This window comes from Chinchilla lanigera, unplaced genomic scaffold (genome assembly GCF_000276665.1).
Source record: "Chinchilla lanigera isolate Chin_1 unplaced genomic scaffold, ChiLan1.0 scaffold00005, whole genome shotgun sequence".
Lineage (NCBI taxonomy): Eukaryota > Metazoa > Chordata > Mammalia > Rodentia > Chinchillidae > Chinchilla > Chinchilla lanigera.
Window position 1 is genome coordinate 41151048 of NW_004955406.1, and position 23116 is coordinate 41174163.

A 23116-nucleotide genomic window follows, 5' to 3' on the forward strand; every position below is an offset into this window, starting at 1 on the left:
GTCACGGTTTAGGTCTGCTGTGACCTGTGTCCTGTGAAGAGTTCCCATGGCAGGTCCAGTCCCTTGTGCTGTTTTCCAAGAAAGCCAGGTAAGGGACAGGACTTGGGATATGTTCAATATCCAGGAGGGATGTGGGATTGCCACTTCGCCTTGTGGCACCTTTGTGCTAACTGCCCTATTCAGAGGCCAGTGCTTCTGTCCCAGAACCTTGCTGTCCTTTTCAAATGAGTTCAGCCGTGCCCAGCCCTTGGGGAAAACTCCATCTCCAATCCCAGGATTACAGGAGATATTCCAGAGCCACTTATATTGTGGAACTGCTAACATGAACTATGTGAAATAGTCTTTTTTACAGATCAAATGTGATCCATAGTATAATGTGTTCATCCTTACAATAGACAGTATGAGAAAAGGGGAGAGTATGTGGTGGAAAAGGCACAATTTTGAGCACCAGATCTGGGTTCAAATCTCAGTTCTGTCACTTCCATTCCACAAACATAACATATTCTTGCTGTGTACCTGGTACTGTTCTAGCTGCGAGCAGAGAATGATGGTGAAGACAGATGGCTTTGCTCTTGGGGCACTTTCTATTGTGTGCTTAACTTCTGAGCTACATGATGGGCCCATCATTTTGCCTCTTGGAGCCCCAGCTAAGGGTTTTGAGGGTTACGTGAGATAACATGCATCAGGCCTGGCATGTATGAGTGGCCTTCACTAAATGTTTGCTCACTGTGGCTCACAGAGGATTCCTGGTCACTATCCATGCAGGGATAAAGCACACGTATGTATTGTGGGAATCTCCAAGGCTATCCTCCTGGGCTCTGAAGCCAGAAACCACTGCAGAGAATGGTGCTCCTGCGGCTAGGGCCACTCCTGCGGCAAAGCCCAGGGACCTGAGACCACTGCTCCCACCCACCCACTCTGTGACCCAAAAGGAACCAGCAGCCATCAGCTTCCATGCAGATCAGGAGGGCAGTTGGCATAGGAAGGGCTCAAGAGGCACAGGCTGGAGCATGCTTCTTAACAGACATGAAATCATTTAATCCAAAGAAAATAATGATCAAATGTATTGATTGAGACAAAGCAGAGGTGGAGACCTCAAAGGAAACCTGGGCTTTATCTGTAGGAACTTCTGGTTTTAAGGAATCAACATGTATCTGGCTCTAATTAGTTAAAGGATACACAAATTGACCAGTCCTTCCCCCCCAACTTCCAAGCCAACTGAGTCTCCAGGATGAATACAGACATGGAATTTCAGATTCTTTTTGCAGCCCAGGGACCTATTTTCCCTGCTCTGTGTGCAAACTGGCCACACGGCTGTTTCACAGGTCAGCATCACACTATTTAAAGCTGCATAAATCAGGCCGGACAGGGTATTAATAAGTGCTAAGTTGCTATTTAGCAGTGCAGCTTACGACAGTACCTTCACTATCACTGCTGTCCTTAGGTCCATCCGACTTTCTGGATCCAGTCAGCATAGGTGGTGCACAGGGAGGTGGAACCAGCAATTCCACTAGCTTTTTTTCATAGACTTTTCTGGTGGAAGCTGAGGAAGAATGTGGAGAATAAATTGTCCTATTTTTATACGTGATCCTATGGGATTCAGGGTATTTCATAACTCAGCTTTTTTTTTTTAATACTAGAGACGGAACCCGGAGCCTTTGCACTGAGCTACATCTTCAACCCTTTTTACTGAGAAAGGGTCTTGCTAAATCACTGAGGCATCTAGGCTGGGCTCAAACTTGCACTCCTTCAGCCTCAGCCTCCCAGAGTGGTGGGATTATACGTGTGCACCATGCCCACTCCCTATGACTTTTGTTTTGTTTTGTTTTGTTTTGTTTTGTTTGTTTTTTTCTCCGGTACCGGGAACCGAACTCACGACCTTGCGCTTGCCAGGCAGGCGCTTTTGCCGCTGAGCTAAATCCCCAGCCCCTCCCTATGACTTTTTAAATGAAGCAGATCCCACAGCCACTGAACTCACTTCTCTTCCACAAACACTAAGGTGGATTAGCCACAGAGTCAGGCACGGAATATATCTTAGAGCAACAGAGCCATGATTGTATATCCTACCGTATGTATTGGGAATATAGACAATAAATGCATTACGTGAGTAAGTAGTTAATACTACACACACTAAAAACAAAACAAGGTAGTATAATAAAGAGTAACAGGTTTTTCACTGTTGGAAAAAACAATCCCTTCTCTCTGGCACCATACCTATTAAACTGTAAGGATCTTTCCTCTGTATGTGTGATTTTCTGTTTTCCTATTCACTGGGGGAGGCTGTGCTGGGGATTGAACTTGGGTCCCATACATACTAGGCACTAGGCAGTGAGCTACATCCTCAGCCTCCCTATCTCTATTTTCACGGTTTTTATAATATCTGTTCCCGGGCTGGGAATATCGCTGTGTGGCACAAGCACCTGCCTGGCAAGTGCGAGGTCCCAAGTTCGATTCCCGGTACCAAAAAACAAAACAAAACAAAAATAATATCTGCTCCTCCTAAGGGTTGTTTTACACCTTTGGAGCTAGGTTGTAAATGATAAAGGATTGGTCCCCTATGTCTATGTATACGTACGCAGTATTGGGCCAGGTGAAAATCCGAGCTTCTTAAGTTGTTTCTGCAACTCACCATCACTGAGACAATGGGTGTCCACCATGGTGTTAGAGGTCTGGCCTCTTTTCTGACAGTGGAATCCTGGAAATGGTAGAACACTGAATTCATTAAGACAGCCTTATGAATAAGTGCTAAAGCATTACTCACTCACAAGAGGGTTTTCAAAGCCATCTCCCCACTTTGGAGGCGCACAGTTACAAAGTGCACGGCACCCCTTCTGCTGTTTTCTGCCATGAAAGCCTCTAGCATTAGTGCCCTCCGTGCAAAGCTTTGGGTGACTGTCACCTTAGCCAGTGTTCTTACTTCTCTACTCAGCTGATGTGAGCAAAATCTCCTGGACAAAATGAACAAATATTTCCATTATTGCTCAGGAACTCTGCATAAGACTTGAGCTCCAGGAAGATAAGAAGTTAATTAAATACGAAAGAGCTGAGAGACATTTTTTTTTAGTGAGTTAAATAAAAGTTATTTATCCCTGCCCTCTTTTTGATGACAGTACAGAGAGTACAGAGTATTCGGTTATTGCAAACAGTAGTAGTTTTCACACTTGCAATTTAACTCTGAGCATAACGAGATGGTAGTTTTTAATTAACCACCAGCAGACTTTGTAATTGCTGAATTGGCATTTGAAAAAAGTCAGCTATTCATTCTCTGGCACACAAATTGATTTATATAGATTTATTCAAGTCTTGATCCGGCTTCCAAACCTCTGCAACCTCAAGCTCAATCAGTTTTATCTCATTGATCTCTTGATCTCCCTAAAACCAAGCCCTCCACCCATTTAACAAAATTGTGAGAAAGACAGACCCATTTGTCAAGGCTTTTAACAGAGATTTTTAATTTAGGAGTTTATTTATTGTACCCCATTTCTTTCATGTTTCAAGGTTTTCTAATATTGCAGTGAAAATGGCCACAAGATAATTACTCAGCATAGGAAGATCTAGACCAATTTTAAGTAATGACTGTGCTTTTATTGGTGATCAATCAATGTCCAATTAGGAAGAACACTGTATACAAGCTAGAAAAAGCCATGGATTGTCTTATACAAGTGTTCAGGAGCACCTAGCTGAACAGTTTTCAGCCTTAACGCTCTGCTTATTTTTCTTTCTTAGAGAGTAAGTACTTAGTAAATGCTAGTTTCTCCCTTCTATGTGCTTGGGAAGTTAAATTAACACCTCTGGTCCACTAAGAAAAAGCCTAATGCTAGGAAGAAAAGGGGAACTGCACCTCGGCACCTCAGATTTTTTTCTTTACTGGTGGCTAGCTTTGGCAAATCCTGTGACATTTGTTCCTGAGAACAGCTGTCTGTTGTTTCCCCAGCTTCCCAAAAATAACCTCCAAAAGAATCCTCATCAATTTCAAGTGACACTAGACAATTGCCTAGAGGGAACACGCATATGGAAGAAAAATATTCAAATGAAATCCAACTGGATGATTAATCCACTTACCCCTTCACATGGTTGTCTAAAATCTATGAAGTTGGGCTGGTTACTGAAGCTAGATGAGTTTCACCCACAGGTCTCCACTAGCAACCAACCCCTCTTTGCTTGTAAGATATTATGGTAATCATAATACTGGCAGTGTGACATCAGTAACCCCCATAGCAACAGATTGATGTGACAACCAGATGATTAATTTAAACTCAGTTCAAACAGAAGGAAACACTGGTCGACTTCATAGGCAGACTGCCATGAGAAAATGTCAAGAGAGGCAGGGACGTTATCATTAGGCACAGGAAGTAGGAGCTACTACCACGCCAAGAGGTAACAGTGCCAAGAAGTTAGGAGAAAGGAGAAGTCAAACAAACTCCAGAGTCTAGGTTAGCATCAAGAGACCCACAGAACTAGATGGGTAATTTGCCCATGTACTCCAGGGAAAACTGAAACGTGGAAGAAGACTGTATGAATTTGTTAAGGATTTCTCAGTTAAGAAAATAAGAATCAGAATGGAGTGCAGGTAACTAATCATACACTGGAGAAGTCGGATGATTTGAGCCTTTTCAAAGCACTTTGTATCTCCTTCCAGTTACTGGATGCTCCAGAAGACAGCTGAGACAGAGGCTGTCATCTCACTGCTATAGGTTTCTTCTTGTTGCTGCTTTATTTAGTTAAAGGAAAGACCCAGCAGACTATTAGCCTGAGCATTTTCTGAAAGACTGCTGCAATTTTAAAAACAATTATGCAAGACAAAATGTAACTGTGAGAAAACACCATGCCAATGTGTTGATTAAACACCAAGGAGAGGAGGGAACCACGTGAAAGAGTTTAAGGGAACAGTGGCACCAGCTAGCCTAGATCCCAGCTCTATCACTTACTGAGTGACATAGGACCCAGTAAGTTAGTAATCCCAATGTGCCTCTTTTTCTTCACCCATGATGAGAATGACAGTGGTACCATGCATACTACTGTCATGAAGGGTCAGTGGATTATAATACACATACAGGGATCATTACATAAATGGTTTCAATTATTCTAGTTAATCCTGAGCCCTATCTTCTGAAAGTTTCCATATCCAGTCTCTTCATCAGGAGGCTCCATCCCATTTACACTTCATTAAGGGACATCAGCCCTCTTCAGATCCTGGGAAAGAGCTGAGCATCTCTGGTTGGATGGTTAGGAAGGCTCCCAGGCTACAGCTCCAAAGTTACTGAATAGAGCATCCGCTTCCAAACAAACACACAATACAATGTTTACAAACACCCAAACACTGAATTCACCAAACAAAGACTTTGAAAATTGACACATTTGTTCCAATCAAAGCAAATAAATGATAGGCTTGGGTTATTAGGATGCAAAAGCATTTTGTTTACATTTCCCAGAATTGCTTTCAACAGAAAAGCAACCAGCAGGTGGAACCGCTTCCATTTTAAACAGCGAGACTGCTGGGAGGAAGTAGACATTTTTTAAACATTTTCTCGCTCAGACCTCTGGGATTCAAAATAAGGCAGGTTGAGAAAGAATTAAGCCAGTCTTGGCAACCCACATCTGCGGGTTGAGCCCCCTACTCTGTGCAAACTGTTCTGTCCAAAGCTATTTTCTTAAAGGTCTACCTTGTGTGTATCCATGATTCTACTGCCAGCCTTATACCATTTAAGAATTCCTGCATTCTGTGCAATCCTGAAACATCTGGCTTCAGAGTTTGTAGCAGTTTTCTCAGTTTCATCTCTGCAGTCCAGGGCATTAGCTTGTTTTGTTGTTTTTTTGTTTGATTTTTATTCTCTCCAGAGCTGCAAAGATGTTTTATGCCATTTCTTGAGGGAAGCAAGTTTTAATTGCCAATCGACTAGGTATTCAGCATGATAAGGTATCTAAATCCTGAGAGCTTCCTCCTTTCATTAAAATGTAGATCCAATTTCTCTTCCCTTAATGCCACATGCTGTTATTAAACTGAAATAACGGAAATAGTAAAAGCCAGATGTCACTTCAGTCTCAGGTTTGATGTGGGCCACAATTTCCTCTCCTGAAGTTTAATCTGCCAGTTATTTAGTAACCCCATCCTTTGGAAGAATGCACAATTTAAATGTAAATGCAATTTACATAGGGGAGCAGATAGTAGATTTGCAGTTTCAATTGCCAATAACCATTTGCAAAGGGGGAAATCAACTAAAGCAAAGATCAGCAGCTGTCAGTCTGAAGTTTCCATCATTCACCGTTCTCAGAGAGTCCTCCTACCGAAGCCACCTGCCTCTGAGGCTCAGCTATTAAAGCAAAAGGAAATGGAACACAGTCATTTCCCCAGATATTTCAAGCTGAATTTACTACTGACTGGGGCGGAAGAGAGGCAGGTTTGGGTTTCATTGATCTAAACCTGTTGCAATCACTGCTGAAATTGTTAGCTGACCAGTTCGTTGTTGCAATGATCAGCTCCTATTGGGTACGCATTGATCAGCTCCTATTGGGTACGCATTACGCTAGGCCTAAAACAGGGAAAGGTGGAGGAGAATACAAAGCCGCAAAAGTTATACTCTTTGAAGGACCTCATTGCCTCCGTTAGAGAAAAGACAATAAATGTTTATAAGACAATAAGATGTCAGCAGAGAAGCCCAAAATCAGGGGCCCTAAAGAGTCAAAGCTTTCAGCAAGGTTGAGACTTCCAGCACGGTCAACGGTGTGTCCTAAAACGAGGGGTTGGACATAGACAGCTGAGGAGTGTGATGAAGGAGGGAAATGAGCCAGGTTGGAGAGGCTGGGGCCCATTTGTGAAACATCTCGAGGAGCATGCTAAGGAGCTTGGACACGTTTGGAAGTCTCTAAGCTGGACATGGACATTTAATATGACTGAGCAGAGGACGGCTTGGAGGGAAGAGGTGGCTACTGGCCTACCTGATTATCACAGCAGTGGAGAAAAATGACCATTCAGTCTGGGGGAGGACTAGAGAGAAAGATGCATGATTCATGAATGACTGAGGAGGCAGGAGAGCCAGGGCAGGACATCTGGCTGGTGTTTCCTCTTCAATTCACTTGCATAGACACCACCTCAGTACAGATCCTTTGTCTCGGCCTCAAGCCTGCTTACATAAGGAGCCATATGGAGTTTGGCCTACACAGCACTGACACTTTAAAAATGAGTCTGTGCCGTCTCTTCAACTCTTGATTATCCACACGACTTGAAGGCAGCAGCAATGCAGATAATCCATAACTCTCTTCTCTTTGGCTTCAGAATTAATTATACCTTTTAGAGCAAATTTGCCTTCCTAATTAATCTTTCTCAGACTGATATTAAAATTAACTAATATTCTCTGAGCCCCACTCCAGCAGGGTAGGGGAAAGGAAGCAAGGCAGGCTGAGCACAGAAGGAAGCCAACGCCACCATGAAATTCACTTTGGACCAACCACAGGGACAGAGCAGGGTCTGGCTCTCTGGTATAAATATTAGACTCCAGCCCATCAGGACTGGGCCACTGAGCAGCAGCTATGTGCCAGCCACCTGGCTGTGACTAAAGGTGAGAAGAGAAACACAGCTCGCACTGCCCACTTTAATTAGGTGCCGCGTGCGTTCCAGTAGAAGCATTTTCCTCAGAAAAGAATATACATGAATAAGGTTAATAGATGGCTGGGGATTTAGCTCAGTGGCACAGCACCTGCCTGGCAAGCGCAAGGTTGTGAGTTCAATTCCTGGTACCGGAAGAAAAACAAAACAAAACAAAAAGGTTAATGGAGAAAAAACTCAGCAAATCTATACTAAACAAAGGGGGTAAGTTCACTTCATTGCCATTTTATGAACACAACAACAAATATACTTTTAATAAAATGAGTGTACCTAACTTCTTCTTTCAGCAAGCCAAATTAGTAAGTTCTTCTGACATGAATAAGTGTGATCTTCCCTAGCAATTTTCAAACTGGGATACACGAGTTCACGGTCTCCCCAGAGATGTCTGGAGCTACTGTGGGGGATACAGAGAAGCTTCACTCCAGGGCAGCCACAGCAACCTCTGCTTTATACCAGGAGCTATGAAGACTCCGTTTGAAGGAAATTTTTCACTGCTACACAAAAGTAGGAAGCTACCCATCTACCCTGTTTTTTAAGGTGCTTCTTAAAACCAAAATGGCCCTAGACTTCAGTCTTGTCAGACGAAACATCAGATCTTTGATGCTGACAATGTACAATTTTGGTGCTTTCTTCTTGGTATACTACAAGTCCTGCAGCTGATGATATATGGTACATAAGCCATATGCAAGAAATTTTAGGTAATCTGTGAGGATAGAAAGATATCTAAAATAAGGGTGTTTTGTTGTTTTGTTGTTGTTGTTGTTTTGAGACAAGGTCTTATAGTGCCAACTGGCCTTGAATTCACTTATGTAGCCCAAGGTGGTTTCGAACTCACAGTGATCCTCCTGCCTCAGCCTCCCAAATGCTGGGATTATAGGCATACGCTACCATACCCAGCTAAAATGAGTTCTTGACCTCAAAGATATTACATTCTGGTCAGAGAATCAAACCCAAAACACACAAGGGAAAAGATAAGTAAAACATCAAAATTCTGGAGCTCAGACAGAGCACTTGCCTAGCATAAGCAAGGCCCTGGAATCCATCACCGAGACCACAAAAAAACAAACAAAAAAAGTGAAAGTTCCTAATCAAATACCAGCATAGTGGTATCTGTAAGTGCTACAGAAGTCTGGAAGCAGAGATATCTCCACTGACCAGAATGGAGTGCTCAAGGAAGGCTCCTTAGAGGAGGTGGACTCAGGTTCGGACCTAACGTATGGGATCAAAATCAAGGTCTGCAGCAGCAAACAGAGAGGAGGAACTCTAAACCAGAACACATCACAGAGGCTTGGGAATAGGAGGGAGGACAACACCGGGCTGGGCTCTGCCTTGAGAGAAGCGGATGAATGTGGCTGAGCCAGTGTGCAGTGTGCTCAGGGGTTTCTAGAGAAGGTAGAAGCCCCACATCCCTTCTGCTTTGAGGTGCTTTCCATTCTGCGGTCCTCTGCAGTCAAGGGGAGGCCCCTACAATCCTCTGAAGGAGAGTGTCCTGTGGTGACCCCACTGCTGCTGGACAGAGTGACCCAGCAGCGCGGCGCAGGATGGGTCAGACAGAGGGCAGGGAGGAGAGGTGTAGCTCCTTTGCCTTCATCTCCTGTGCTAACGACAGTAGCGGAGGGAATGCAGGATGGCCCTAAACTACAAGAGCCTCCAACCAGGAAGTACCAGATGATGTTTTGGGAGGCAACTTTACAAAGGTTAGGAGCACAGGCTCTGGGGCCAGGCTGCCCCGATCGTACCCTGGACATTTTGTACCACGGCCTCCATTTGTATCCCTCACTGGCTCTGTCACCCCAAGCCCTGTCTTCCCCACCTGTAAAACGGAAATAGGAATAATGTATACTCCTCATGAAATTACGGAGAACTGAGTTAATGCATCCCAGGGGCTTAACTCACTGCGTCTGCAAGTGTACATGGTAAGTCCTCGCAAGGGTGAGCTGGAGTACGGCCCCATTACTATGCCATGGTGACACTAGGATATCCATCTGGGATGGTGGTGAGGGGACACAACTCCCTTCCTCATTTAGTTTCCTAGTCCACCCCTTTACCTGTGAGCCAGGCAAATTGAAAGCAGCTCCTCTTCATTATAAAGGCCAGGGAACTATTTTTTCTCAAAGGACATGTGAGAGAGTACATGCCACAGGATGGGTTTACAGTAGCAAGAGGAGAGCTCTCTGAACAGCAGGGAGCACTCAGACAGAGAGAGCGCCATCTTTTATGAGAGATGAGATGAACCAAGATAGCGAGGGTGTGGTGGGACATTGCTTCCGACCTTTTAAAACCAGGAGAAGTGACACTTAAAGGGCACTCTATACCACAGAAAACTGGAAAACAACCACAGAAAGATAACAAAAGTAGAAGCAAAAGAAGATTGAAAAAGGTGCACCATCAAATGGAGAAGGAATGAGGCCAAGAGAGATGGACATCCTGACTGTCTATGCATTTCCTGCACCTGGCGAAGGACCTCCGTTTTGACCCAGCAGTCTAGCAGCACATGAATACACGAGTCAATTCCATACTCATAAAAGGAAATCAAAGTAACAGCTCCCAGGAACTGTAACCATTCCTTGTACTAGGAAGAAGCATTGTTGTTTCCTGAACATCCTCTGTGTGGAAAGCAGCTGGGTGATCAGCAGTGGGGAGGATGAAAAACCTGCAGAGGTGGACAGCACGGGACTCATTCCACATGCTAAGGAATTCTTGGGCCACATCCTAAGGACACAGTGGGAACCACTGAAGGTTTTATAGAGGTTTTTACTTCGACAGTTTTCAAACAATTAAAACATTTTCTGAGATGTAAATTACAAGCAAGTAAAGTATAATGAAACACACACATGTCCCTCTTTTTGCTTCAACAGCTGCCAACCTTCAGCCAATCCTGTCACCAAAGAACAGAGGACTGGCAGAGTGACATTTATGTCTGAGAAAGATCCTTCTAGCTGCTTTGGAGAGAAGGTGCAGGACTGGGTACAGGGCTATCATTGAGCTGCGGGAAACCATTCATTCACTCATTCATTCGTTCGTTCACTCATTTGCTTGTTCATTATTTCCTGAGTCCTGCACATGCCTAGCACTGTTCATGGTGCTGTGGATTCAGAATAAGTGAAGCACCTGAGGTTCCTGGCCCCTGGGTAGGAGGGGAAGCAGGCAAAGTGTTGGACTACTCATCCAACTCTGTTCAGGGTGAACAGGTCCCCCGAATTAGGTGCCCGCAGATGTATAAGAAAAGTAAGAATAAATCAAACCAAGAGAGCCAAAATCCTGTGATCAGGTGCTAGCAGCCTCTAGGACTGACCCCTGATTACCATCTTCAGTAACCTTTTATTCAGAATCAACCCAGGAGGCAGCGGAGGAATTGGAGGATATCAACTGTTTTAGCAAGGACAATGCAACTCAATTATCATAAAAATGCGACCTGACCAGTAAGCCATCACGTTATCTTCCTTCGGGCATATCTCAGCAAAGCAACTAGTGTTGACTCCAGGGCTTATGCTTATGCTAAACTTCCTCCAGAACCCAACAATCATGGCTTGGTCAGGCCATACACAAAAGAGTAACTAAAGAATGTCCTTCTCCACAGCAAAGAGGCAAATGGAGTGAGCCAGAGAGTTCCAGGTGTGGTAACGAGGGCGGATTAGGTGGTAGAGGGGCCTGGGGAGCAAAGGGCCTGGTTTAGACTGGGTGGCCAGGGAGGGCCCTGTCTGTGCTCCTAGAACAGCAAGGAAGTCAGGCTGGGCTGGAGCAGATGGGCCTGCAGAGGTCAAGAGAAGGGATAAGCTTAGGCTAAGGTGGTAGCAGTGAGCATGGGGAGAGGTCAGTGGGAGAGAGATTTATGAGAGAGACCCAGCATGATTGGATGACAGATGGGAGGTCTGATGGACAGTGGGGGTGACAAAGATTTCTGGCTTGAGTATCTCAGTAGACAGAGAAGTCCTTCTTGGGGCAGGGAGGAGTCAAGGGGGAAAGTCCAGATTCCCATATGGATTCCTTTGCGGCCTTCTCAAGAGAGGCCCTGGGAAGGGAAGCCACTACTGCCACCAGTCCCCACCAAGAAGCCAACCAGTCATCAGTTGCTGGGTTGGCCCACTGCCTCAGGCAACGTCAATTGATCATCAACCACTGCCACCGACTCTTCTCCAGTTCTGGTTGCCTAGAGCATTCCCAAAGACACATTTGAGCGGAGTTTCTTTGCTGGGGCAGTGGGGAATTGAAGGAGATGCTGTGACTATTAATCGTGGCCTTGGGGAAAGGGTAGGTATCTGGAGACAGAACAAAGAAATATGATATCGATGGTGGTGGATTTTCGAGGACTGATCTTGTCATGATAGAAGAACAGGTCTTCTAAGTTGGGTCAGTGTCTCAGGCCATTTTGTGGCTCTGCTCAGCCCAAGGCCCCATTGCCTCAGGAGGGCTCAGCCCCAGAAGGCTTGAGGTTTAAAGGACCAGCATTTGTGTGGGAGGCAACGTACATGAGGCCAGGACTCACGGAAGTCTGGAATGGGAGCGTTCTTTATACCGTCACTTGGTGACTCTTGCATGGGGGGCAGATTTATTAGAAGAGACAAAGAAGATGGTATCTGGAGATAGCTGGGGTGGAGAGAAGGAAGAGACTCCCAAATTCAATCTAAACAAGAGATCAGAGGTTAGAACAGGTGTCTATCTCCATAAATGACTCCACTTGCCTTAGCCTGCTTTTTAGCCTCTGTATTATCTGTCCTTGCTGCGCGTGGCCCTAGAAGGGCATTTTTCTCAGCTGTCAATTTTGCTGTGTTTTTTGGGGGAGGGACGGGCATTCGGGGTCATTGTCTGGGAATGAATCCTGGACAGCAGGAGGCTGCGGCTCTCACTCTCCTCCCTGTCATCTGTCACCCAGCGAGGGCAGCCGGCAGCGAGGCTGCGGACTGCCTAATGAAGACAGAGAGGTGGTTCCGGCTGTGCCCAGGTGCCGCTTCCCCATTAACAGAGGTGACATTCCGAAACACGACTCATTACAGAGCAGACATTGGACAGGGCTGGGACGCGTATTGATGGCAGCGGGGCCAGCCAGCGTCTGTCTCAGATCCCTGTGCCCCTGAGCGAGCAAGGGAGAAAGAGAGAGAGAGAGAAGCATCCGGAGTGTCAACGCGGCAGGTCCCTCACTTTACAGAGAAAAATGAATTCTTGCCTCCCCTGTCAATGAGGACAAGTCGTTCCCTCCGCCGTGTGCAGACCTGACGGTCTTTAGCTTCAGGTGTCCAGCTCCCGGAAAATCCGCTTATTCCCTCCTGGGAAGGCTGGCGGTGTTGCTGGCTGGGGGGACAGGGGTGTCTGACCCTCTAAATTAGACCTGGGGCTGAAGCCGGTGGAGCTGTGTCTTCTGAGACTTGGAAATGGGCCCCCTTGTGTAGCTAGGAGGTGTGCAAGACCCTGGAGAAGAGCTTACAGAGGGAGGGTTATCAGGGCGAGGAGCAGGTGGACTTCCAAAGTTGTCCGGAGGAGGTAATAAGCAGTCAGAGCTCCCTCTGCCATGGGACATGTGTTACCCCGGGCCAGGAGGAGCCTGCGCGGCCAAAGGAAGACGCAGTCTTCCCAGCACATGCACGACCCACTGAGCCTGGCGCACCGCGGCCCGCGAGGCCCTGTGCGCACGCGCACTGGGCTCCACTGCCGCCAACCCCTCCGCAGCGGGGCGCCCCCGCCCCCGCGCCACTCGGTTTTAAACCCGCAGCAGACGGAACTCGACTTAAAAATAACTATTTTGACAGTTCCTATGTAAATATGTGAGTGACGCGTGGGGTTGTTTTTCCTTCACACTTTTCTCCCCCACCTCCCTACCCCAGCCCGCAACTCGGCTGAGATGATGGGACAGCGCCGCCTGCAGGATGCTCCCCAAATTGCAACAGGAGGAAGTGACTACGGACTCCTGAGCACACCGCCAGTTTGGAGGGGCCGGGTGCGGACAGCCCCAGCTCACTGCCCTTCGAGGGTAATGTATTTATACACTGTGTCTTGTCTATTACCTTGCAGAGGAGGCATTATCTAGGACATATGTGGGCTACTTTAATAAGACATCTTCAGTTCATTTTGAGTATTAAGTGAGTATCTAATCTGCACCCAGCGCTGTGTTGGAAGCAACGGAAAGTGAAATATGCAAAATACACGCTGGCCATCTGTAATTCTTCTTCCAACTAACCTCTTCGGTTAGCTCGAATTGAACTGCTGCTTTGGGCCAGGCACTGGGCTAAGTGGACGCCTGAGCACACACTACCTGATCTGATCTCACCAAAATGATGCAGCAGGTCCTGTTGTCTTCATTTCCCATCTGGGAAGATGGAAAGCAGAGGCACCAGTGGGGGCTGCTGTAGAGCATGGGGATGAGAACCTGAGTCTTGTGCTCTGCCAGTGCAGCCAGATGAGCACAAAGGAGGAGGCAGAGTTCGACCAACTCTACAAGTAGGGAAACAGGCCTAGAAAAAACAGGATGACATGTCTATCTGGTCACCAGTGCTTTAGCTGGACCAGAGCCAGGGTCCCAGCACAGCACCTCGGGCTGCCAGCCTGTGCTGCTCTCCCTCACCTTCTGGCTGCAGGCAGTGTGGCATGAAAGGTGGGGGCAGCATGCGATGTCTTTGAGGTTTCCCCATTATCTCTTTGGAAGAAGGGTAGAGGGAAAAGTGGGAGGGAAAGAGAGCGAGAGAAAGAAAGGGAAAGGGAAAGGGGACCTGGAGAGTGAGCAGTCGCATATACGTATGTGTGGCAAGTATGATCTGGCCAGGCAGCGCCAAGAGACAGGGAGTTCATGCTTGGAGCTCCCAGCCACGCCTCTTCTGCACCCTCTTCCCGAACTAAGCGATGCTCCACCTCCCCTTGGCCAGAGGCCTGCTGATGCTCTCCCCACGTTCTTTTCCTCTTTCTAAACAAAACCCACATGCTGAGAAGACCTCTGATGTCATTGTCACCAAAGCTGTGGGACAAATGCCTGATAGCTGCTCAGTGCTTGCTTCCTGCTTGGACTACAAACCCCAGGAAGCAAAGCCTAAAATCCAAGAGAGGAAGCACTAAAGAAATGTCAGGTATCAGACTCCTAGGTGGGAGAGGGATTTGGGAGCAAGGGGGCCACCTGTGACGGAAGAGGCTCCATATAGCACTGCTGGCTCTGTGTGTGCACCCTGCCGTAGCAGAAATCTGCAGGTGTTGGTGCAGGGGAGGAGCCCCCGGTCTGTGTGGCCTGAGCATACTTTTCCCCTCCATCCTTCAAGGCTCTGCTCAGATCCTCCCTCCCCTACAAAGCCTTCCCTGATCCTTCCCCGCTCTGGGAGTCATGGCCTCCCAGCCTCTGACACTCGAAGCTCTTTACTGGTATTGTTAGTAAAAAAGGATTGTTATATCATGCAGTGTGTGAACAGTGTACCAGTGAAGACATGTGCCCCAGCTTCAGAGATGAGTGGAGTCTCTGACCCCTGATCTAAGTGGAGTTATGATACAGTAATTCCTTTTAAAACAACTTTACTAGTATACAATTCACATACCACATGATATAATAATCCTTTTTTTTTCTTTTTTCCAATACTGGACATTGAACCACAGGCCTTTGCACTGAGATACAATCTAAGCCATTTTTTAAAATTTTGAGGCAGGGTCTCAAGTTGCTAATTTGCCCAGGCTAGGCTTGAACTTGTGATCCTCCAGAGTGCTAGGATTACAGATGTGTGCCACTAACCTGGCTATTATTTGTTCTTCATATTACGTGATCTTACAAGGTCTTTCCCTCCTTGTAAGCCTGAAGACTCCCTGTGTTTCATCAGTGGTCCTGAGAAACCTAAGAAAAGGTCTTTATTCTACCCTAAATGCCTCTGTAAGAACATAGGCTCATATTGTAGTCCTAAACCCTCTTCCCCTGTACCCACTCCACATCCACTCCTGCCAGTTTATCTTACTTCTGAGATATTAGGCAGGAGGCTTGGCTTCCCTCAATTTATAGATAGCACAAATGAGGCTGTGAGTTGCAGGGGTGCAGGGTGTCCCCCAAAGGCTTCTTCCAAGCCCCATCACCTCATTTATGTCTATACCCCAGCTCGTCCCCCTCCCAGGCTCCATTCTCTCTCCTATCTGCAGAGTTGTTGGAAACAAATGTTTAGCTTCTGCTGCAGTATATTCCAGTGTGAAATAAACACGGGTGCCCCATCCACCCTGACAGCATAATTCATTTACTGCAAAGGGATATAATAAAGTCTGTTTATTACAGCAATTAACAGAGCAGTGTTTGTCGGCATGCTTTTCAGCGACGACCAGAAAAGTGCTTACTCCAGGTGCACAGATTTGAGAAACCATGCAACTTGAGCCAAATGAAACCAATTAGAGCCTTAGCAAATGGGTCTCAGCCACCCGCAGGAACATTAACCATCCAGAATTCAGTTCGGCAGAGGTAGAACCTCAGCGCAAGGGTTAACAAGGTATAGACTGCTACTTTATTGGATTAAGATATGCACGTGTCTTCAGGTCATGGTCTTGAGGATGTACATGTAATGGACTCCTCAACCCAGGTGCCAGGTTCAACTCTCACTGACCTACACAGGAGCATCTATGTAGGGAACGTTAGCACCATTGACTCTCAGGGGTCCCCTGCCACTGTGAAGGAGGTGGGGACATAGCAAGAGGACCAAAGGCTGGGCCAAGGAAGAGACAGAGAAAGAACAGTGCTAAGATATCTTTTGTTAAACATTGCCTTTGAGGGCATCAAGAGCTCAAGCTCCAGACTGGGACTGCAGCTCAGTAGTAGAGCTCTTGCTACCATGTGTACAGCCCTGGGTTTGATCCCAGCACCACAGGGGGAAGGGGGAAGACTTAAAATCCTAGAGGGAACAGAGCTATCTAGGTTAGGAGGCATCTACTTTCCAGCCTGGAGCATTTATACTGTCTTGCTTTGGGTAGAAAGACTGGACAAAGACATGAAGCCAGCTGTCCTAGTTCTTTGGTGGAGAGAAAGAAGAAAAGAGTCTTGGTTTAGATTCACCAGTGATGTCAAGTGTATCTGGCTGCTGATTAACCAAACTTAGTTCTCTATCCCTTTTTCGGAAGTGGAAGTTGGTTATACCAACAGGGCATTACTTAAAACCAGGCCTGGTTTCCCCAGAAGGACAGTAGCCCCAGCATCACGACTGGATGGGGAGACATCCCAAGCTTATGGCCATCCTTTGTGGCTTCTCTACAGTGCCTCCCAGGGGAACCTGGGGGAGTTTTGATGGGAGTTTTGATCTCCCAGAAACATGAAACTGGGTGCCCAAGCTGGGTAGCAAACCAAGACTCAAAAGAGCAGAGACAAAACCCTGTCCAATAGATCCTCCCATGATTGAGGGGTGACTTAGTAGTTTCCCCTTTCTGGGAGAAGGTGCTGCATTGAGGGATGAGGGCAGAAGGCAGCCTGGCCTCTCTGGAACGGAGAAAGTCAGCGCTTTGAGCATCATGAACAACGGGATAAAAATAGCAGTGTTGTCATGGCAACAGAGGCTGGGAGAGTCCTGAGGATCTGTCTGGGTCCTGCCATCTCCCCCTCCTGTGCCTTCCTCCTGCCCCTCGGATGAAACACAGGAATGAGCTGAGGGAAGAGGCAGGGCTGGCCCAGAGAAAAGGGAGAAAGACCAGCAGCCCACTAGAAAACCCTTGAATTATAGAGCCTAGGGGTTTCTGCCAGATCCCAGGCTTCCCAGATCTGGGGGCTCCTGACTTTTGGAATTTCTTGTGCCATATAACAAATTCCTCCAGGGAGGCCCAGGGAAGCTCCCACTTCACCCTTCTGGCAGAGGTCTGACCTCCTGGGCTCCTCTGTGAAAAGACAGTTTCTGTTTTCTTTTCCCACTCTGTGGTTCTGACCCCATGGCAATTTAGCAAAGGAGACCCAGGCAGGACTGACCAGCCATGACAACCCCAACACAGCAGGCACCAACCACTCCGGAGATGGCTGGGGAGTTAGGAGGATTTGCTCAGGCGAGCCAGATGCCCTGGTCCTACACTGTTTCACAACATGGACTTGGGAAGCTGTGTTTGCACTGGGAAGAGACTGACGCTGGTGACAGCTGTCTCTTGCTTGTATACTGGAAGGATAGTGTGCCTTCCATCAGAACAGGTCCCAGTTCTTGGTTCTTGTGCTCTTTTCTGCCCAATCTCTTGCTGGGCACAGATGTTCAAGATGAACATCAGACTTCCCAAACCAGCCCACCATGAGCCCGCTGCACAGAGTCCAGATGTTCTCGGCACTGGTGAAGACCTATCTGCAGTGTGAATCCAGTGTCTGTCTCCAAAAGTCCAAGTTGTATCTGGACACATCCAATACAGTCTCTTATGTGTACCTTCTTGTGAGGTAGGGAGAGAGCGGGACCTTTTGTGGAGGCTGGGAGAGAAGCAATTTGCCCTGCACAGGAATCAGCCATGAGCAGCACTGGGGATCTGGAGCTGTCCATGCAAGACGGTCATCAGCTCTTTCTACCCTCAGCACGTCCCCAACCACTGGGAAGGATGTAAGTTCACTCTCTACACAGGTGAGCTGCAGCCTGAGGCTCTTCCCTTTGCAGAGGGCAAGGGATACTTCTATCAGCTCAGAGACAGGTGTGTGTGCAGCTATGCAAAGGCCTAAGGGTTACATAACAGGCAGGGTGCTGGCCCTTGGGATCCAGTCTAAATCTCCAGCATCTGCAGGTGGTGGTGCGAGAGAAAGGAGGAGGGGAGGGAGAGGGGAAGGAAAGAGCAAAAAAGTGGCACCTATGATGGCCTGAACAGGGTCTAGAGCCGGAGTCCAGGCCACCAGCCTTACTCCGCTGGGTGTGGCTACAGGAGGGAGGAGAGGAAATGTGGGTCCTGGGTGTGGGAGGATTCCCATGAAAGTTCTGTGTATCCCCTCTCATTCCCCTTCCATTTCTCAGCTCTGTCATGCCACTTCCATCCACCCTGCTTTGTACAAATTTGCAATCTGTACAAAGCACAGCTGCTGGGGCACAGGATGCCTGTAATCACTCTGCTTCCATGACCCTGAGGCCTACTGAGGCTCCACTTCCCAGACCCGCAGGGCCCTGGACTCTAGCAGGACTCAGAGGACATCAGTCTGATCCTTCAAGGTTGAAGAAACAGTCCTGGAAATAAGGCCTGAGGAGCATAAAGTCGTAGGATCTGGAGTGTCCAAGCAGGGCTAGAGCCCAGGTCCCAGCTCAGGGCTCTCTGCACCCCACTGTACCACCTTACAAAGATTTCAGTTAGTTTAATTATTGCTTATTTTATAAAAATAACAAATCTCCCCATATATGTCCATGGACCCATGTGCTACATTCAAAAGGGCCCTTCCCTGGGAGCAAAGGAAATGACATTCTAACAAAAAGCCTGCAACCTGAGACAAGAGGTCCCTTGGGGCTCATGGACAATACTCAAGTCACAAGGACCCAAGTGCCCAAGCACCATTTACCTTTCCTTGTCCTGCATTTAACAGCCCACAGCCCAAGAGGTGGGTGGGCACAGGAAGTCCCCCCTTTAGGGATGGGGATGCTAAGCCTCCTACCCTTCTTCAAGAAAGAGGTGGTGTCATGCAGCAAAAACAAGTGAGACCCCACCTGCACCACAGAATCATCTACCTGTGCACCCCACCTCTAGGGCAGTCTCCAGAAAAGGACCGTGGGGTAGCCCTTACTCGGGCAGGAGGTACAGGGAATTTGAAACAGAAAGGGCATTATTAAGCTGGACATGGTGTCACGCACCAAATCTGTAATCTCAGCACTCTGCAAGTCTGAGGCAGAAGGAACACACAAGTCTGAACCCATCCTGGTGACCTACTGACTTAATGAAACCGTGTCTCAAACAAAAAAAGAAAAGAATAAGAGCTGGGGACATACCTCAGTGTAAAGGCCCTGGATTCAATCCCCAGTACTGTGGGAGGAAAATAAAAAAGCAAATTTATCCAGTGGAATGTCTGGGGAAAAAGTGAGACCCACGAACAGGTGGCCAGGCCCATCTGGCAAGGAGCAGCAGACAGAGAAACCTGGGCTAGAAGTCAGAGGCCCTGGCATGGTGCATGCTGCGCAGACCTCGGGCCACTTTAGCTCTTTTGGGTTTCCACCTGCCCGGGGCCCACCCAAGGGCACAGAATTGGGAACGGGTTTCCAGGCTGCTTCCTAAGAAGCTAAAAGGGGCAAAGTCCAGAGGAGAGAAATAACGTGGGGCATATCTGCTAGAAGCTGCTGCTGCCTCTTCTGTGGGCCATTTCTGCTGTAGCACTGGTCCCAGCTTTAGCCCTGTGCTCAGAGGCCTTAACGTTGGGACCCTACCCATGTTCCCCCAGCAGATACCCAAGATAGCCAGGGTCCCTCCAGAGCTGAGGGAGCTCTCCTGGGGAAAGCAGCTCTCCAAGGCGGCTCCCTGCCAAACCCTGCAACTGCCATCCCTGCCAAGGGCTCAGAGGTGCACATGAGGAGAGCTGTCCTTTGTCACCCTCTTCCCTGCTCCAGGGGCCTCTCTCCACTCTCTTGACCTTTCCTCCAGGGGAGCTCTGTGGTTAGGACATAACATCCAACACCTCTCAGTCCCGGGGATATTATTTCATCCTGTATCACAGCAGTGACATCTCACAGGCCACCACTAGGGACACATGCCCTCTAGGCAGGCTCTCTGGCTACTCTGTCAAGGCAGCTCCCCAAAGCTTTTGTGCCCCTCTTTGCCTCACCCAAGGCCTCTACTGCCCATGAAGACAAAGAACCAGTGGGATTTCTTCTGTCCCTTTCAACCCCACTGGATTGGATTGCTAAATCTTGCTGTTTCCTTGAGGGAAGGACTTCTGTTTATAATTCTTTGAATATAAAAGGAAATAACAGATTGGAGGAGGCTGGAGCTGGGAGGAGGCAGGGGCAAAGGAGTTGGAGGATGGAAGAGAGAACTCTTAAGCTGTTCTTGGGCCTCACCACGACAAACTTGGTCCCACTAAATCTGCCCAAAGGACAGGAAACGCTCCTGGGGTGGGCGTAAGTTGGGCAGGCAACACTGCCAGATTCTGAAGGGCATTGAGCAGGCCTCTGCCCTCCCCAGCTGTCCAGAGAGGCCCACGATACATGAGCGGACCCTCTTCTCCTGGGGCACTTGCTTCCTGTACCAGGCCGCCTGTTTATCTGTCAGACAAGCAATTCTGTCCCTGGATGCAGGTGGGGATGTGACTGACCCTATGCCGAAGGTCCCTGTGCAGAGAAGACAGCTGGTTTTCAGAAGCATTAGAATCAGCCTAAAAGGTCTCTCTCTAACGTCCCTTCTGGCACCTGAGGGGTCCAGGCTCAATAACAAAATGGTGGTAGTGGTGGGGTTCTTTTGCTTCCTACCTCTTTAAAATGGGCTTGAGGTAGGAGGGAGTGGTTGAGCCTGAAAGTGGAAGGCTGCTGAATGGGGAGATGAGGGTAAAAATCAAGTGAAGTCCTAGGTCCCCCTACTCCAAGAATTCCTCTGAAGGCACCACATCCAAGCATTACCCCTCTCGATGGCTTCTGAGAAGAGAAGGCGGGGGTGAGGCAGGGAGATAGGAAATAAAGGGAGGGAGGACACAGTTTAGTCAGGAAAGGGTTCCCAGTCTCGTCCCTGGAAGACAGTTCCTGAGGGTCCAGCACCTGGGGGACAGACCCCCACATCTGTACTGCTACCAGAGGCTTAGATATCATGCTCTCAGCATCCACCTCTTCCCCTCAACTCAGGCCTGGCCCACCTGGCCCAGGAAGATGCTGGAAGGGGCTGATAAAGACGCATTTGTGAGGGCTATGGCTGCTCCAGGTCCTGACGCCCCAGCAGAGGCTCCATCCTGGGCTTGAAGGTGGCTGTCTCACACTGCCAGCCCTGAGGCCACCTCCAGGGTCTGGGCTGCTCCAGGTTCCCTGCCAAAGCAGCCAGCTTCCTGTTTAGCAAACAGCTCTCCTCACAGAAGGCAGGAGTCCCTCAAGGGAGAAGTTACCCTCAGAAGAGCCCCAGAGCCCTCAGGGCAGGTGAGAAGCTTCAGGTCTTGGCCTCCCTGGAGCTTCTTTGTCTCTGGAAGGCAACTGGGAGGGCTTGGGATTTCCCTTGTGTGACTGGGACCTCTCTCCAGAGGTCTGAGGACCAGAAGCTAAAGAAGGCATGGGCATGAGGAGGGCTGGACGGCACACAGGAGGCCGGTGCCCTCAGGTTAGAATCAGGCCAGCTGAGCAGCAGCTAAGACTTAGAATGCTCCAGAGACTGCTGCCCCAGCCTTGGCAGGAATGGGCAGCCTCAGGCCTATGACCTGCTGAGGGCTGACAAAGGGGCCCTGGTTCTGCTCACACGGCTGTTTCCCGTTCTCTGTGAACTTCCTCTTTCTTCCTCTTCATCTTGCAGAAGCCGTGGAGGCCACAGAAGCAGGCGAAAGTGAACTGGGGCATGCCCTGGGCCAGGCTGGGCAATGCTCACCAGAGGAGATCTGCAGGGAAAGGCAGGGGAGGAAGAGGGGCAGGAGAAAGGCGGGAAGAGAGAAGCAAGCTGGGGTTAATGTTCCCAGAATCCTGTGGGCTCCCAGAAACTGCCAGGGCCCTACCTGCCACCTCAAACCGATTCAGGGAGTCACGCCACTCAACAAGAACCTCTGAAACCTCCCTGTTTCCCAATCTGTGAGGAGCTGATGTCATCCAAGAGAAAGCCTAGCTGCTGCCTGCTTTGTCCCTCAGCCTCTGCCTCATCTCATCCACACACCTGTGGCTGGGAACAGGAAGAAAGCTGGCTCATGCTCTGACTTGTGCCACCTCACACAGGTTCAAGGTGGGGTTTCCATGCACTCCTTTAGGTCTCATCCGGTGATTCAGAGGCGGGACTTCGTGGAGCCTGGAAAAACTCCTTCGCCCAGCACAATCTTGACTTTGAAGCTGGAACACAGTCCCAGACTCTGCCCTTCCTTAGCCATGCCAAGCTGTCTGACACCTTTATGAAAATCTACAGGGAACAGAGTGCGCATCTTTTGACTGCTCAGAGTAACACACAGCAAAGAGAGTTCTTTTAGCCAACAGACTATTTTATTTAGTGCTTGTGCTGGGCAAAGGGCTTAGGAAGTAGGTACAAAAGGGAAGACATCAATTTTTTCTTCCCTAGCAAAAAAAGTCAGTCTGAAGTGGAGACAGGCTGGATTTGACCCCATCGGGCATGATGTCCATCTCTGGCTGACCCAAACCTGAACACATGAGCCAAGCAAGGGCTGCTCTGGTATCAGGCTGGGGATAAGACACTGTCTCTCAAGCCGAGGACCCTTTGCTCCATTTGCATTCCCCGAGCCTCGCCTACCTGCACATTCCTCCAGGTCACCTGTCTGCCCCTGAGCCTGCAGCAAGTGAGCTCAGGCAGAGAAACCAGCTGAGGAAGGTGGGCACCCTGTGTCCTGGGCCTGGTGGGAGGAAGAACATGGGCAGCAAGGAGGTGAGTGAAGGCCAGTGCTGAGGGAGAGGCAGGCCCAGGCTAGGGCAGAGGCTGCAGGGATGTCCTACGCCACACATGCAAGGCTCACCCACCAAGTGGCTCCCTCCG

General features: G+C 48.5%; 1 protein-coding gene across 3 annotated transcripts in view; it reads right to left on the reverse strand.

Annotated features, from left to right (window-relative positions):
• The window catches only part of Lemd1 (LEM domain containing 1), a 54724-nt gene that overhangs the window by 24764 nt on the left and 6844 nt on the right, over positions 1-23116 (reverse strand). The window contains exons 1-3 of one of the 3 annotated variants that reach the window (XM_005375358.2): positions 4063-4151; positions 2630-2695; positions 1421-1543 (exon numbers count right to left, since the gene is read on the reverse strand). In XM_005375358.2, coding sequence (XP_005375415.1) covers positions 1421-1543; positions 2630-2657 — 151 coding nt within the window. In that variant the 5' untranslated portion in view covers positions 2658-2695; positions 4063-4151. Of the gene's footprint in view, positions 1-1420; positions 1544-2575; positions 2696-4062; positions 4152-23116 lie in introns of those variants that run through there. The other 2 variants (XM_005375357.2, XM_013522920.1) reach the window with 2 other exon arrangements.